General features: G+C 41.0%; 2 protein-coding genes across 3 annotated transcripts; one reads left to right on the top strand and one right to left on the bottom strand.

Annotated features, from left to right (window-relative positions):
• The first annotated feature begins 1449 nt into the window (after positions 1–1449).
• Positions 1450–6985, top strand: atf4a (activating transcription factor 4a). Of its 2 annotated transcripts, none has more exons than XM_088303365.1 (4): positions 1450–1713; positions 3081–3239; positions 4017–4289; positions 5534–6985. In XM_088303365.1, the coding sequence occupies exons 2-4, from the start codon at positions 3203–3205 to the stop codon at positions 6313–6315; spliced, it is 1092 nt and encodes a 363-aa protein (XP_088159491.1). In that variant the 5' UTR covers positions 1450–1713; positions 3081–3202; the 3' UTR covers positions 6316–6985. The 2 variants fall into 2 exon arrangements, with proteins under 2 accessions (XP_088159491.1, XP_088159492.1); XM_088303366.1 differs by having other exon boundaries at positions 1458–1713; positions 5576–6985.
• A 1621-nt stretch (positions 6986–8606) lies between these two features.
• On the bottom strand, positions 8607–15424 carry rps19bp1 (ribosomal protein S19 binding protein 1). Its single transcript, XM_088302991.1, has 4 exons — positions 15211–15424; positions 13024–13203; positions 8955–9052; positions 8607–8867 (listed from the first exon to the last, which is right to left on the bottom strand). Exons 1-4 carry the CDS (start codon positions 15263–15265, stop codon positions 8700–8702), a joined length of 501 nt encoding a protein of 166 aa, XP_088159117.1. The 5' UTR covers positions 15266–15424; the 3' UTR covers positions 8607–8699.
• Between the last annotated feature and the right edge of the window lie 696 nt (positions 15425–16120).

Raw genomic sequence — 16120 nt, 5'->3', positions numbered from 1 at the left:
GAGAATACATTTTTAAACGTTTTATTCCATAAACAATGAGAATTTTTAGTGGGATAAAGAATTGTATTTAGTGAGGGTGAAGTTTTTGAAGGAAAAATCTTGTTTAAAAAAATATTCCTAAATAAATGTTTCCCCCCTTTTATTAGTGAAACGGACCAAAAAGACTATTTAAAAAAGATACAGTGAAATCCTTGAAGTAATCTTGTTTTGTCAGATATTTAACAAAGTTAAAAAATTTTCAAGAAAAAACGGGGCTTTTAACGTCAATCTCACAATCTGGTTTATTGCGCCATCTAGCGGTCAAAGAGTTAAAGCACCAACAGATGGCTTTGAAGCGATGCCACATTGTCTATTTTACGCAAGAGACCACGTGGACCACTGACGTTTCAAAATATGGCGCCACGTGGTCCAACACCATTGAAAGTTCTAAACTTGTCAGTTAAAATGTTAATTTTTTAGGTTTGTAAAAAAAAGTTGAGATCCATTGAGTATTTAAAATTGGAAATAAACTTCCATGTTACAATATAGAAAACACGAAATTAACTTTAAAATTACAGTATATATGTTCTTATATAAACACACCCTATTGCCTTTTGCCGCAAAAAAATGTTTTTTTACTGTTTTCTTTCTTATATATGCTTACTTGTTGACCACCTGTCGTGGTTCTAAGACGACCTGTAATTAACAGTAATTTTTCAACAAAAGTAAAGTTTGCGAATTTGTCGTCTGGATTTAGCACTGAAGAACACTTCATTCTGAAATGTGTTACTCGGAATTTGAGCACAAGTGAAGGCTCAAAGATGCCAGGTGCGCCACATTTGCACCATTCTGTGAAAATCATAACCGCTTGTGGAAATATTTTAATATTCAGTTCAAAATTGGTTGATCTAGTGGAATTCTTTCTCAACCGTGCACCACCATAACTTCAACTGTATGGCATTGTCGTTAACATTCACACTGGAGTGAATGTGGCCCGTGTTGCAAAATAGTACTGCACTAGAAGTGACGTCATGCCTTTCGCTAATTTCTAATCCTTGGTTTAAATGTCAAAATCACATAAATTTAATCCGATAATTGTCCCTGTGACGAAAGACGCGCGGACTCTTTCAAGTAGATCTAGATTCTAAAATAAAATAAAAACCGCCATATATAGTGTAGACTCGTGTTGTATACTTATCGTAACAATACAATTAAAGCACACAAAAGTATTTACATTGTGTATCAACATATCACTGTGTTGTCTTAATCTTAATCTAATGTTGACATTACCTATATAACCTATATTTCAATGTATACGCATCACGTATTACCTCATTAAAATGCACATACGCGTACAACCAATCAAAAGACGTGAACAACAAAGGTACGCGTGTTTTACTATCAAGCACTGCCCGATGGAGGGAGAAAAGGCAGGTTGCATCAGGAAGAAAAAGTGTCCCTCCCGTCCGCGCTCCAATTGAATCGTCCCGAACATTTCTTTAGCGGAGGGATACACTTGGTAGTTCTTCGGTGCTATATATACCTCGCTGCTGCACCGTTTACGCCTAACATTCGTTCCTCGGCGTCCTTTTCGGCGTACTTTTTGTTGGGTCCACTGTCGGCAGCGCTCGTCCATCAACATGGCGGTTTAAAGGCGGGTGGTGGCAATCTGCGCAGCGGCATCAAACGGGCAGAGCATTGGCAAAGTGCACTGGCGATTTCTGGCAAAATGGCGTAAGTATACATTATTTGCCCCTTTATTGTGGCGTTTGGGACACTGGGCGGTGAAGCCTTCTACAGGTTTAGATTGTAGAAACTCATTAAATGTTCGAAATTGAGTTAGATGAGTAGATGAGGTTCAGTTCGCTTAATATCATCGAGTTCAAAGAAGTCGCGCCCTGGGCGATGACATTTTGTTTAATTAAATCGCCCCATTTGTCTTACCAGCGCAACCAACCGCTGTAGAAGTCGCTATCGAACATGTCGGACAAGGTAATTTGAGTGTCATTCGTCAAAGTTGGCGCCGGTTTTTGTTTGTGTACATGGAATAGTTGACAACGTGGCGCCCTCAAAATGGCGCGTAGGCTCAGTCGTCAAGCCCGCTTGCAGACTACTTGACAGGAAAATGGCGGACTCCACGTTTCCGCGGGGCGTGGTCACCGGAGCTCGACATGACCAAATTTGGAAATGTACTCCGGCGAACGGGGGCGGGCCGATTAGTTTTGGTCACGTGACGTCTCATTGGCAACGGATTGGCTAAAATTAGATTCCCCTCCCCCACGTGTCGGTTAAACGGCTGCATATTTTATGGGGATAATTTTAACATTGTAGCAGGGTGTTTTTTATTCTTATATTTTATCTCACACAGAAATAAATGGTTATGTTGTCCATTGTGAGAGGAAAATAGCAGTCACAGCTGCAAAATTCACATTTAGAAAATCGAACGGCCAACTAAGTATAAACAAGTGAAAAAAGAGAGAAAGAATTAAAATGAATTAAAATTTAAGTGAGAAAAGAAAAAATTAAAATGTTCAATGTTGGCGCATGATAAGTAATAAGGAATATTTGGTCTAATTAAGCCACAGTGAGATTTGTCAAATGTTTAAGTGGGAGGTTTAAATATTGAGAAAATAGATAAAACATGATTTTTACTTTCGGTAATAGTGATTCAAATTTTATGTAAGGGGTTAAAATAAATCAAATTTGAGCATTTCAGGATGAAGTGGTTTTTGGATATTAAATTAAATTGACAATTTCATACCAACTTCTTTGTGTGTACATTTTTTACCTCCAGGGTTGGTCTGTTTGCGGGCACAAGGGCATTTCGTTTAAAATATGAAGAATCTTTTGGTTTGTGTTGCCAAATGAGAAGACCAATTCATCCTCTAATCCCGTTGCACACGGAGTACAATGACAATAATGGGCATTCTGATTCTGTTCTTGGTGAACAGTGATAACCACGCACAATTGGTTCTTGAACATCAAGTATGTCTAGCGTGGAAGGTGCACAATAAAATAATTGCTGCTTGACACTAAACCGTGATTTTTACCTTCATGTTTGTGCTTCATTAAGTGGACATTTGTGCTGTTTTTGTCCGCAGGTCTGTCTTGGCAATTCCCCTCAGCTTTGCTGCAGTCGACAGCAGTACCGAACGTCTCGACTTGCGAACGTCTCCGCACTCGGTTGTGCCCGCCTTACCGCTGACCACACGCTGCAGCCATCATGCTAGCATTGGAGGCCGTGGAGGCCCTGTGCTCAGGTGGGTGGTGAAAGACTCATACACGCACATATCTGTGGATGCTAAATTGTATGTTGACATCTCTACATGGATATTTCATCACTGTTTCATAGTCAAAGACAGATCTCATGGAATTAAGAAGTAAGATTGACTTTTTGATTGGCCATTAAAGCTTTGACTGTAATACAGTGTAACCGTTTTCTGAGCAAAAAGTGCTGCTTGGTTGTATTTAACTTTGAAGTATCATATTTGGTCTTTAAGAATGCTTTGTTTTCAAAACATTTGGTGCAATATAACTTCTGCACCCTGCAATTGAATTGAGTCAGAATTTGATTTCTAATAATGAGAATTCCAAACTGGTAGTGTCATCTCTTACAGTAATTTGAAGTATATGAATGAAACCTCTGCTCCCTCATTTTTAATGAATGCTTGAGTCTGTGTTTGAATATTTGTTATGATGGTGGCACTTCGAAGTGCCACGTATTTCTTTTGTTGTGGTCTTTAAGTGTTGAATGTTTGAGAACCACTTCTCCCAATTATCCATGGGTGAATGCGACCCTGCCATTGGCTGGCATGGTGTACCCCAATTTTTGTTCAAAATCAGACTCCAGTTGACCTGCGACCCTGTTTGCAAAATCCTTTCACGAATTAGCGGCAATAACTTTGTTGGGTGAATGTTGGTCCTTATACTGTCATTAGTTTTGTGGACAGATCTGCCTCATTCAATATGGTGTTGTTTTTTTAAATGTATTTATTGAATGTTTTAGTGTAACTGTAACGGATGAAACTGTTACGCAGGGCCCTCATTTCTGATGGCTGACCCAATGGGGCCCCTTCTGGACCAAGATGAAGAGGAAGCGCTTTCACCCTCCTCCTCGCTCGGGGAGGTCCCGGGTTCACCCCCCCTGTCCCTTTCCCCCTACCACACCTTGCTGTCCCCTCCGTTCCCTCCTCCTGGCCACCCTTGCCCCTCCTTCCTGGAAGGCAAGGCGGCATCTGACGTGACCTCTCTGCCCTGGCTGGCTGCTGCCGGCGAACTGCTCCACTCCGTGGGAGCTGAACATGCCCAAGGTGAGCTTGCAGTCAGTGGTTTTTTTTTTGTTAAATTTAATGTACTTAACATGAGTAGGTAAATTTAAATTGTGTAAATAAAGTAATGTAAGCGTATTTTACTAACTGAAATTTGCATGTACATATTCCGGTTGTGTGGTGAGTTTGTACTTAAACTGGCAGGCACACTAATCACTCCTCACATCCAAGTCATGAGTGCCATTGGCGGGTGTGGTATAAACAGTCTGCTGGGACCAGCAAATCTGGTTTTTAACTGGCTCCCTCACGGAACTAAATGTCTTTTCAAAATCTAGTAGATGAGAGGAAGAATGCGAATCAATTACTTCCTGACGTCATGTTCCATTCAGTTGGACTGAAACATTAAATGACACTAATAATTGTCACATGGTGGCAGTGCAAAAGTCACAAGGCCAGATATGAGGCAAATTTACTGCCGAGTATGCAGTCAAATGTGGGCAAAGCATACCCTCAATGTTCGACCCTTAAAAAAGCCATGGAAATGTTAAGAATATTAGCTCTGGACACACAGATTGGGTGGACAGGAGCTGCATGAAAAGGTCGGTCTATAACATTGGTCAACAAATCTGAATCAGATGGCTTATATTATTTTTATGCACTCCTGATATGCTAAGGGAAAAACAAGGACGAATCTGTGCAAGCATTCATGTAGAAAACGTAGCTTTTTTTAAATTTTTTTTAATCTCTAAAAGTTGAGCAGTGTAATATTGAACAGGAAGTCTGCCGTTTTTGGGGGGGGGTTTGTGCTTTGACTAACGTCTATGGAAGTCAAATCAACACCAATCAGCCAAATTACAAAGCTACCATGTAAAGTGCCACAATTGACTAATAGTTTACTGTGCAACTGACAATTACACGCTGTACGTGGTGTTTCATAAGTCTGTTACTTTACAAAAACCCGTACAGTGTCTTTGGAACTGGCAAGGGTAGCGTGTTTTCGCTTGAAGGGTCAAATCTGCTGTGGTAGTCCATTCTTGCGCCACAATCAGTATTTTTACTGCACACATAAAACATGGTTTGCACTTATTTTATTACTATTTATTGACCGCAATATATGTCTTTTTTTGGGACAAAAAGTAATAGATTTCAGGAAATTAAGTGCCTTAACATATCTTCCACACCAAGAAGTAAGGTGACTTTTGAAGCTTAAAGTTAGCGTAATGTGAAATACCCTCAATAGGCTAAAGGAAATGATTACAGTATATAAATTCTGACCACCTTCACAGCGAGCATGAGGGAACGTGATCAAAACAATGCCCTGTCTGCAGATGACTCCTTCGCCGGCATGGACTGGATGTCAGAAAAAATCGACCTCAGCGACTTCGACCTGGAGTCGCTCATTGGCTCCTGCTCATCGGACGAGCCCCCAGCCTCCCCAGAGGATCTCCTGGCATCCCTGCACTCCCACATGGATCTGGACCTGGAACCCTTCCCCATGGCCCCCACTGAAGACAACGGGCCGTCTGTCGTCCCCGAGGAGGTGGTGATGAAGGTGGAGCCTTGCTCCCCGGGCCCACCTCCTTCTCCAGGATTCTCCGAGACCGACACCAAGTCGCCCCTCGTCGCCATGCTCCAGAATCCCGAGCCATCCCTGGAGGAGGTCTTCGTCAAGACCTCATTGCCGTTGTCCAGCGACTGTGACAGCGATTCTGGCATAGAGTCTTCTGCCAGCTCCCCCCGCGCCAAACCTTATGCCAGACCTGAGCCCCCTACCGGATCTTCCTCACCATCCCCAAAGGCCAAGGTGAAGTCAGCGTCTGGTGCTCCCAAGGTGGTGGAGAAGAAGTTGAAGAAGATGGAGCAGAACAAGACTGCGGCCACACGCTACCGCCAGAAGAAGCGCGTGGAGCAGGAGCATCTCAACGTGGAGCGCGAGGCCCTGGAGACGAGGAACCGAGAGCTGTCCGAGAGAGCCGACGCCATCAGCCGAGAGATCCAGTACCTCAAGGACCTGATGGAGGAGGTCCGCAAGCACCACCGCGGAAAAATGAGCGTGGGGCCCAAATAGGGAGATGACAAAGGGGGCCAGGGGGTGGTCAGGAGAAGCATCTGTACGTGCTTGCGTCTCCTGGTCCGCTGTTGGATCCTCAAATTCAGTGCTCACAAAATTGGGCTTTTGCTGAAAGTGTATAAGGTATAAATTAAGTCCACCTGTAAGGGTCAAAGTACATCCGATCGGGGTGTGTATCTCCAGGAGATGATTTGAAACGTATTTTGATACACTAGGTGCGATATGGTTCAAGGTGAACCGGTTCGATTCAGTGCACTGCCATCTTTTAACCAATGATCCGATTCAAAGCAGTTTTTATTAAACCTCTCACATTGTTGGTTCAATGAAAATCCAGTTTAATTAATTTGTTTCAAATTGGAGTAACCAAAATTTATAATCCCAGAGTAGAACCCATGAATCCCCCTTCTGTTTGCCATAGCAACCTTCATCTGGTCCAGATTAGGGCCTCTTGAGTGCATTTGTTTTCTTACGTCCTGCCTGTGTGCGCAGTGTTCTTGTGTACATAACTTTGTAGCTTTCCAACACGGTTTAGTCGCCCAGTCTCTTATGATTCATTTAATAAGTTCCTGTCCCTGAGTAGTTGCTGCACTGTTGGCTTGTACAAATGCGCTCAGATGCTTTTCTTTGTCGCAACTTTTTTTTCTAATAAACTTCTGTTGAGTCTGAAGTGATGTCTTGATGGCCTTTTTTACCTCCACATTCACACCTGCAAAAAATAAGGATTCCCATTCTAAATGTTGAGATCTTTCAAATAACCTTTGGAACAATATTCACCATACCATGAGTTTCCAACTCCCATATTTTTGTTCAATACAAAATAAATTTTCACAGAGATTTTGCATTATGCACTTCCATGTTTCATGACCCAGTCTCACTTAATACTCAGTTCATACCAATGTTAAGATGGAAACAACTGAAATTTAAAAAACAAACCACTACTAAAACAAAGAACTGAATTTACAAGTTAGAATTACAAAATTTAGGTGATTTTCTTTTAATTTGGTAATGCAGTACATCTGTCAGTTAAAACTTGACTGACGTTGGAATCTTGCACTAAGCAAATGCTACATATCGAATGTAAATTTTCGACTCATAAGAAAAAATATTTTTTTCCCCATGTGGTGCCTGCCCCACGTCACATCACTTCAATACGTGTCAGTTTTTCTGAATATTCTGTTAGTAATTAAGTCTTTCAGCATTCACAAGCAATTTGTACAGAAATTGCATTGTCTAGTTTTAAATATTATATAGTTACTTTGCATAGCCAGAAAAGCTATTAAAACCATGGTTATTATTGCCAGTGGTCAGGGGCGTAAGCAGGCCACTTTTTCAACCCTCACCCTTTTCAAATGGAAGGCCCTGTGACTCATACAAAAAGAAAAGATGATTATTTCACGTGGAAATAAATGCAGCTTCAACATTTGCCAAGCATGACCAAAACAAATGAGTGTCAGCATGCTCACAAGCCAACAAATGTGGTGAGCAGCTGACTTGCACATGCCATCTTCACGAGCTCAACTAATGAAACCACCGACGACTCGTGTCCTACTCGAGGTCCTCCTTTAGGAATTAAGGCAATTATCCTGCCGTCCGTGATCTCTCCTGACCCTCAGGTGACATTCAGTACAGATTAGCTCGTTTGTCCCTCAAATGGCCCTTTGGGCACATCTGACACTCAGATATAATAATTTAGTTTTCATGCATTTTTCTATATTTACAAGACTTGGGACTTACTGGGCTAACTTACTTGGGTCTCGTATTTTGTGCCATATCATGAGGAATGTGTGCTGGTTTGTCAGTAAAAATGTTTGAATGTTAACTCTGGGTCTGCAACGTTGAGTAAGGCTTTAAACTTGAAAAACCAGAATTTCTTGTTTTTCTGCAAACCTAGAAGTGGCAAAGAGGGAGTACACCGCTCCCCAGTGGCCAACTGTTACTACTGCAATTTCTTCCAGTCTGAATAGTCATACTCAAAAATGTACAACTTTCTAATTTTCTGAGTATGACTTCATTATATATTGTAAGGTCTGGTGTGCCAGCCCAGCCATCAAGAGTGAAATTAAACAACCAAGTGAAACATTCAGTAAACATCATATTGTGATGTCACAGTGGGGCTAATTGACATTACGCATAGCTACCAATGACATTATCATCTTGGCTGGCTGAAGATGCAGAGCGAAAGAACATTTTTTTAATGCATCATAACAAAGAGGTAAGTAGAGTTGGAGTGTTCGACCCGAGCATTTGCTTCTTAAAATCAATGCCAACAAAATCTCAGTCATACAGCATTCGACGGGACATGTTTTTAATTAAGGAAAGTTTGAGTAAAATGTGAACAAAGTCTACTTGCTAAGGGAAAAAAATTTATTTATTCCGAGGGATCAGTGTTTTGATTTGTTTTTCTTTTCTTCCACAGTCCTGCCAAAATATTCCTTCTGGAACTGCTGGAACTCCTCCTCTGTGAACACTGACTCCATCTCTTCGGGATCGTGAGTGGCGGGCTGATTGGGGCGATTGCGGGACTGTCTTCCTATGTTGTAGTTCTGGATCTGAGCGGGACACAAACGACATGGTTGTCCATTTCTGCATTTTACATATATGTCTACAAAATATTAACGTGTCCAGGACCGCCTTACTTTTAATGTGTCTGACTCGGTCGCCTTGAAGCCGGTTCTCATGAAGTATCTGAGGTTGGGCTTCATCTGACTTTTCTCCTTTGTCTTCCTGAACTCATCTGGAATCATTCACACATAGAAATGAGCAAGTTAAAGGCCCACTTTGATAAAGAAAAGTGGAACTTGTTCAGAAAGTTGGAACAGTTTAATAAGGTCCACAGATTATTTACAAGCCAAAAGTAACCTTTGAGCATCCTTACTGTCATCCAAGGGTTAATGTAAAAAAAAAAACACACACAAAGCAAGCTCCTTACACAATGGTCATGTAAGCGATAACAGTTCACTCCAGTCAATAACAGAGTATATCTGACAATCAACATGTACAGCGATAAGTTAGTAAAAGAAAATGTTGGTGTTACCCAAATTCTTATATTTATTCCAGGCCATCCCTGTTTCAATCCCAGGTGCTTATTTTAAGAAGCTGGATTCTTTAATTACATCTTTCATCTGGAGTGGTAAAAAGCCGTGTCGGCGTGAAGAACACCTTCAGAGACTGAAAAAGGATGGCGGTCTTGCACTTCCTAATTTTCGTTATTATTATTGGGCTGCTAATCTTTGTTGTTTGTCCTTTTCGGTGCATTATGGCGCTAATAGGGTCAGACCAAAATGGGTGGAGTTCTTTGTGGTTCTTTATCCTCCAGCTATAATTGGTGCACCCATTCCTTTATCTCAGAATGTGCCACGCCACAACCCTATTGTCTATAACTCTGTTAAAATCTGCCCAGGTATTTTGATCTTCACTACATTAGTTTGTCTAGTCCAATAGCAGCAAATGTTTTTTCCCCCCTTCGATGCAGGATTCTACATTTAATGTATGGCGTAAGAGGGGGCTTGAAACATTTAAAGACCTCTTTATTGAGGACAAATTTGCTTCTTTTCGTCAGCTATCTGATAAATATAATTTACCTGCCTCGAACATTTTTCGATATTTGCAGGTGAGGCATTTTGTTTCAGCCTCCATCACAGGGTTCCCAGACAACCCCCCCAGTACTTTCATTGATGACTTGCTACCTTTCAATCCAACAAAGAAAAAGATGATATCTACGATGTTAAGTTCGATTTTTCGCTTAGGTTTCCCTACTATGTCTAATATTAAGGAAGCCTGGGAGCGGGATCTTCAGATCACTATTGGTGAGGCAGACTGGTCTGATGTGTTGAGAAGAATCCATTCTTCCTCGTTGAGTGCAAGACACTCACTTATCCAGTTCAAGGTGGTGCGCAGAGCACATCTTCCCAAATCTAAATTGGCACGTATCTACCCACATATTGACCCCACTTGTGACCGATGTAAATCTTCTGAAGCTACTTTTAATACATATGTTTTGGCTTTGCCCCAAGATTCAACATTATTAGAGTAATATTTGTGACGCGCTTTCCATTGTACTTGGTGTTAAAATAACCCCAAATCCACTAATGTTGCTTTTTGGGGTTGTGGCTGAGGGATTGGGTTTATCCGCCGGGGGTCGAATTGTTATTGCCTTCTCAACTTTGTTTCTTTTTAAGTGGAAGGATACATCTCCTTCTACAGTATTGCATTGGATTAGAGATGTATTATTTCACCTAAAACTTGAGAGGATTAGATGTGTGATGGGGGGGGGGGGCTCTGAACAAAAGTTTCATCGGGTGTGGGGGCCTTTTTTGGCATTCTATGATCTACCATCAACAAAGGTGTACGACTGAATGTGGAATATCCAGGCATCTGTATGCACGGTTGGTCTTTTGGGATATGCTTTCGATTTGCTTACTCTTTTTTTTGTGACAATAGAGAGAAGGGGGGGAGTTGGGTTTGTGTGGGTTTTTTTTTCTTCATTGTTATGTGGTTGAACTTCAATAAATATATTAAAAAGACACACACAAAAAAAAAAAAGAACAGGCAATGCTTGACGGCTGCTGAATGGAGCCCTCGTGATGTATAACAATAAATACTACATTCCAGTAAGGTTGGGCCTTTCATTGATTTTTATCAATCAAGCTTTTTGGCCAGGACATACTTTTTAATTTGTATTTATTATTTTTTGCAGCTTGCGTAGTTTAATGTGTGGAAATAGTTGGAGACTATTTTTCAGAACGGCAAACAGCCTCTATCAGATATTATGGGGGGAATATTTTCACAAGGGCTGCCAGATGTTTTTAATTGATGATTTGACTGATTGTGCCATTGGATTAAAAATATTTTGCATTAAACAACAAAATATGCATGTGAGGTGCAGGTGTTATGATTGTCCACTTGGTGTTGCCATGCTCAAGTTCCACACAATAACAGCTGTGACTGCACGTGGCTTGAAAGGGGCCTTGACAATGGTTTTCGCTTTTTATCATAAATATGCGTTCCCCCAGCGTGACTAAGTCCCCAAAGTTGTGAGAAAAACGACCTGCGCTTCCTTCACCTATGGCTGTTTTTAATCAACAAAGCTCAAATAGCACAAAACGGGCTGTTTTAGCAGATCGCTTTTATCCGTCACCAACTCCACCTTTTTCGGTTTTATACATCACTAACTCATCACGAACCTGGCCCACACCAACAAACAACTGTGCACGTACACCAGGACTATGAGGGAAAAAAACTAACGGATATATAATTTATACTCAATGTTTGAATGTATTGTAAGTAAACATTGTTCATTTGTAATTGTGTGTTTTTATTATGTCTGCAGTGCATGATATCTGTATTTATTCCCCATAATTCCACGGGGGAATGCGCAGGAAGAAGTAAATACCTCGTGGCATTATGGGAAACAACGATGAGTAGGGAAAAAAAACATTGCAGACAGTGATAAAACTAAAAAGAATATGACATAAACAATGATTAACTTACTTAACCTTCTACTGTATTGGTATGTTTTCCATTCAGCATTGTTTCCCATGAGTCCATTTCCCGCGGCATTATTGGGGAAAAAAAATGCTATGTTTTCAGCATTTCGCCAACAAGTACGTTCAAACATATTCGTGAGTATGTTTGAACAGACAAAATATTTTTACTCCACATTGGCAGCTCCACACTTCCATACAGGACAACATGGAAGCGAGAAAAACGCATCCGAACTGCTCTGTACCAGAGTGTGCAAAAGGAGGACAATTCCCCCCAGGCCCCCATCCAAGCCACAGAAAGGCTTGTGGTTGGAGCTTATTTATTTATGCATTGAATACGCCCAAACAACTCCCAAGACCCGTTCTTGTGTGTGACAAACATTATTATTATTATATTCCCTTTATTAGTCCCACAATGGGGAAATTCGAGATTCGAACCCAGGCCTCCTGGGTCCTGAACGCGGCGCCTTAGACCACTCGGCCATCCTGGCAGCCATTCGAGATTCGAACCCAGGCCTCCTGGGGAGACTGGGTCCTGAACGCGGCGCCTTAGACCACTCGGCCATCCTGGCATTATACTGACGACTGCCTTAAAAGTTTCGGACAACACAAATGTGGATAAGCAGGACATCTTTCACTTATTCCAGGATCAATACCAATTTCCGCTGAAAGAGCAACTAAGTCTGTTTTGGGATTAAGGTCCTTCAGTATGTGATATATAATATGTGGCATTATTTGAGTCTTTAGCTTCGCCGCTAAGAGCATTGCAACATCAATGTCAAATGATGCGAGCCTTGGCCACGCCCACCAAAAGTCGCTCATTTAAGGCTAGGCTATCCGTACACCTTCCCAGTGGAGCATGTAATTCTACAACAAGGCGGAATTTCACAAAAAAGTGTTTTGATACAGTATTAGGGCGTCCACAGGATGGTTGTAGTCATCGCTACAAAGCTCATTTCAGCATCCCTTTTCAGGGTTTGGTGATGAGGGAGTCTGCAAATTAGTGTAGAGTTGGCTGTTGAGCACTCAAGTTAGCAGCCAGCTAACGCTTAGCCAATCGGCGAGAAAACACTTTCCTTTTTTATAAACTACTGGGGGGAAAAAAACTATTAAAATCAGATATCAGATTTTTAAGAGGGGGAAAAAAACATGTTTTAATGTCGCGTCGCCCAGCTCTACATTCCGTGGTAATTAGAAAATTAGCAGATTGCATCATACTGACCCAAGGCGCACTTGATCAGCTTGTCCTTGACCGTTGCTTTGCTCTTGCCGGGTCCGAGTCGACCCTGCAATCGCTTCACTTGCCGGGTGACTCCCTGGCGGTTCGTGCTCACCATTGCTTTTGCCGCCACCGTATTGGGCGTCCTCGCCTGCTGCTGCTTCTTCTTCACATTATTTCCATCTAACAGGAAACACAGCACATATTGACAGTGGTATCTGACCTTCCGAGGGCCCTTATCAGTCCATGTAGTACTGGCCCTGCAGTGTACATTTCTAATTCCCGCATGAAAAAGTGGCTCTGATATTGGGTTGTTCACAAACAAAATGCTAAAATTGCAGATGTTTGTTTCCAATTAACTTTTTAATTTGTATTGCATCAGGGTTACCAGCCTCTATGCAAAAATTATCACACAAATCCCGCATGTGCCTCGCTGTGGCAATATCTTAATTGGTAATACCAGCATCTATTGTACCTAAATTCGTATTGTTATTGTCAAAGATGGGCAGTTTATCCCAGGGGCCTCCGGACGTCCATTTTGGGGACGGAGGACAAATCTTTTTTCCAAAATTTTAAAGGACGGAAGAGGCGAGGACAAAAGTGGATTTGTGTACATCCCTTCAATAGTCCCTTGTTTCGTACCCATGTAACCTGCCTGAATTTTTCACATTTATATTGGTACTGGCAGTATCACCAATACCAGCCAATACCTTTCTAGAGTATTGTAAATTTGATATTGACGAGTGAGTAGTATCGATTTCAGTATCTTTTCTTTCAGACAATGTGTGGCACCTGCACCCAACAAAATGCTAAAAAAACGGGAAAAAAATAGTCTTCAATGACGCAACCTTTATGGCATACAGACACACCAATTGCCTTATAATAAACTTTTAAGGACTTCATAACATAACTGGCTGATGATTTTTCGATTGCAGTAAAACGGTGGCCAGTACATATTGGCCCATCGTTGTAGCAAAACCATTTACAAATGCGTATTTGAATCCACAAAGAATCCGTACCTGAAACCACAGTCACTAATATGTAACATGAATCTGCAAATACGTAATTGAAGTCACAAATGTTTAACGAGTTTCTGCAAATGTCTACATTTGTTTGTATGCGCAAACACATCGTTAAATGCGTACAAAAATCCATAAGCGTGGGATCTGTAAACACTGGGCCTCTTGATTGGCTGTGTTCTCACTTGTGACTTTTACAACAGTCCTGCCGTGGACGAGTCATGTGGCGATTTGCAAATGCCTTTCTGGAGACTTTTGTGTGGCTCCGTAGCTACACATTCAGACCACAAGGGGCGCTAGTATTTTTACAAGCCTAGTAAGATCAATATATACGCGAAATACATGGATGCTATCGACCCATGGTCAAGTACAATTTATTTAACATTTAAACTGGAATAAATGCAAGAATAAAGTGGAACTAATTGTATTGTTTGTACATTACACACAGAACTCATGTAGTCATTACGTCTTTATTTCCTTATTCCTCAACATTTACATCCGGCCATATAACTCAATACCCTAGGATCGACTGCCCTCTAGGGGTAGTAACAGGAACATTACATATCGATACACTAACAAAATGACACAAATAATCTAATCACTGAAGCAAAAAAAAAACGGATGAAGTTTCCCTACACTTACCAATTTACACCTTGGCAATGCTTCACTTTTTTGCATTTAGTAAATGCTTTTCGAAAATTTATTTATTTTTTATTTAGTAAACAATGCACGCCAACTAGACGCCACGGGGTCATCTCTCTGCTGCAGCTGTAGAATACTAGCGTCCCCTTGTGGTCTGAATGTGTAGCTACGATGCCATTCATGTTCGATATTTGTTACTGTGGTTACAGGTACGGATTATTTTTTTACAAATTTGTGGATTTAAATAGGCATTTGTAAATGATTTTGCTACAATAATGGCCCCATAAGTATACGTATACGTCTCAAAGTACCCGAGTCTTTCACTTCTTCAGAAACCATTATTAATCATACACGGGAACATTAACCATTTAAGTTTGCAGTTTTAATAGTAAAATTGTAATTTACACATATTTACAAATCTAAATACAGTTTTGAGCGGAATGGTTTATCGCATGAGTCGACACAGCGTGGTTACGAAGGTTCGCGGGTCATGTCAGCCATCTAGCCAATCGACTGGCTCAAAACGTACTTTTGATGTCGTTACTCAACAGCTCCAGCCCTCTCCTGATCAACGACGCGGACATCTCGAGCTAATCCAGGCCGTTTCGCTTTCCAGATACCCAAACTACAACAGTTACAGAAACGAAATAAAAAAACCAAGGGGTCCACATCCGGTTAGCTCACGGTGTGCGTCGTAGTAAAGGAGCTGGGTAGAACTAAATTGCAATGCAGAAAGTTCCGACGTCGAAACGTCACCGAATGCTATTTAACACGTGATCAAATTATACAATAATGTTATATTGTACAATAAAACTTTATTTATATAGCGCATTTTACAACACCTGCAGAGGTTTTAATGCTAAAATAAACAAAGTGTTTGATATTATGTTAATGTTTTTACATTCGTTTTTTAGGGGGTGCACTGAATAGCTTTAAATAATATAAGCGTTCAAAGTTATATTATATTGACAAATGGAGCTACATTTAGCTTTCGTTTGTTTATGGCCCTTACCACTTTTTACTGCTGAATGCACCCGTTTAAAATGTAGTGCAATTTATGACAAAACACGTCTCTATAGTACATGAGTTATTTTCACCAATATTGAAACAAATATAAAAAAAAACTAATTAATAATTAATCTGTTAATTTGTAGAATTGTTGTAATTGATGAATAGTTATTTAAAAGTCATGTTGTTTTTAGTGCTTAGCCATTTAATTTTTTTACAATCCGTGACAATACAGTGCATGTGTGTGTCCTGTTATTTGTGCAAATATGAATGATAAATGTTCTGTTAAATTCCATCCATCCATTATCTGTACCGCTTGTCCTCACAATGGTCGCAGGGGGTGCTGGAGCCTATCCCAGCTGTTTTCGGGCAGCAGGCAGGGTACACCCTGCACTGGTTGCCATCAAATCGCAGGGCACACAAAGACGAAC

The sequence above is a fragment of the Idiotropiscis lumnitzeri genome, chromosome 8 (genome assembly GCF_059441095.1).
Source record: "Idiotropiscis lumnitzeri isolate Australia: NSW breed Sydney's pygmy pipehorse chromosome 8, RoL_Ilum_1.0, whole genome shotgun sequence".
NCBI classification, from domain to species: Eukaryota; Metazoa; Chordata; class Actinopteri; order Syngnathiformes; family Syngnathidae; genus Idiotropiscis; species Idiotropiscis lumnitzeri.
This window is presented reverse-complemented; position numbering and strand designations above follow the sequence as displayed.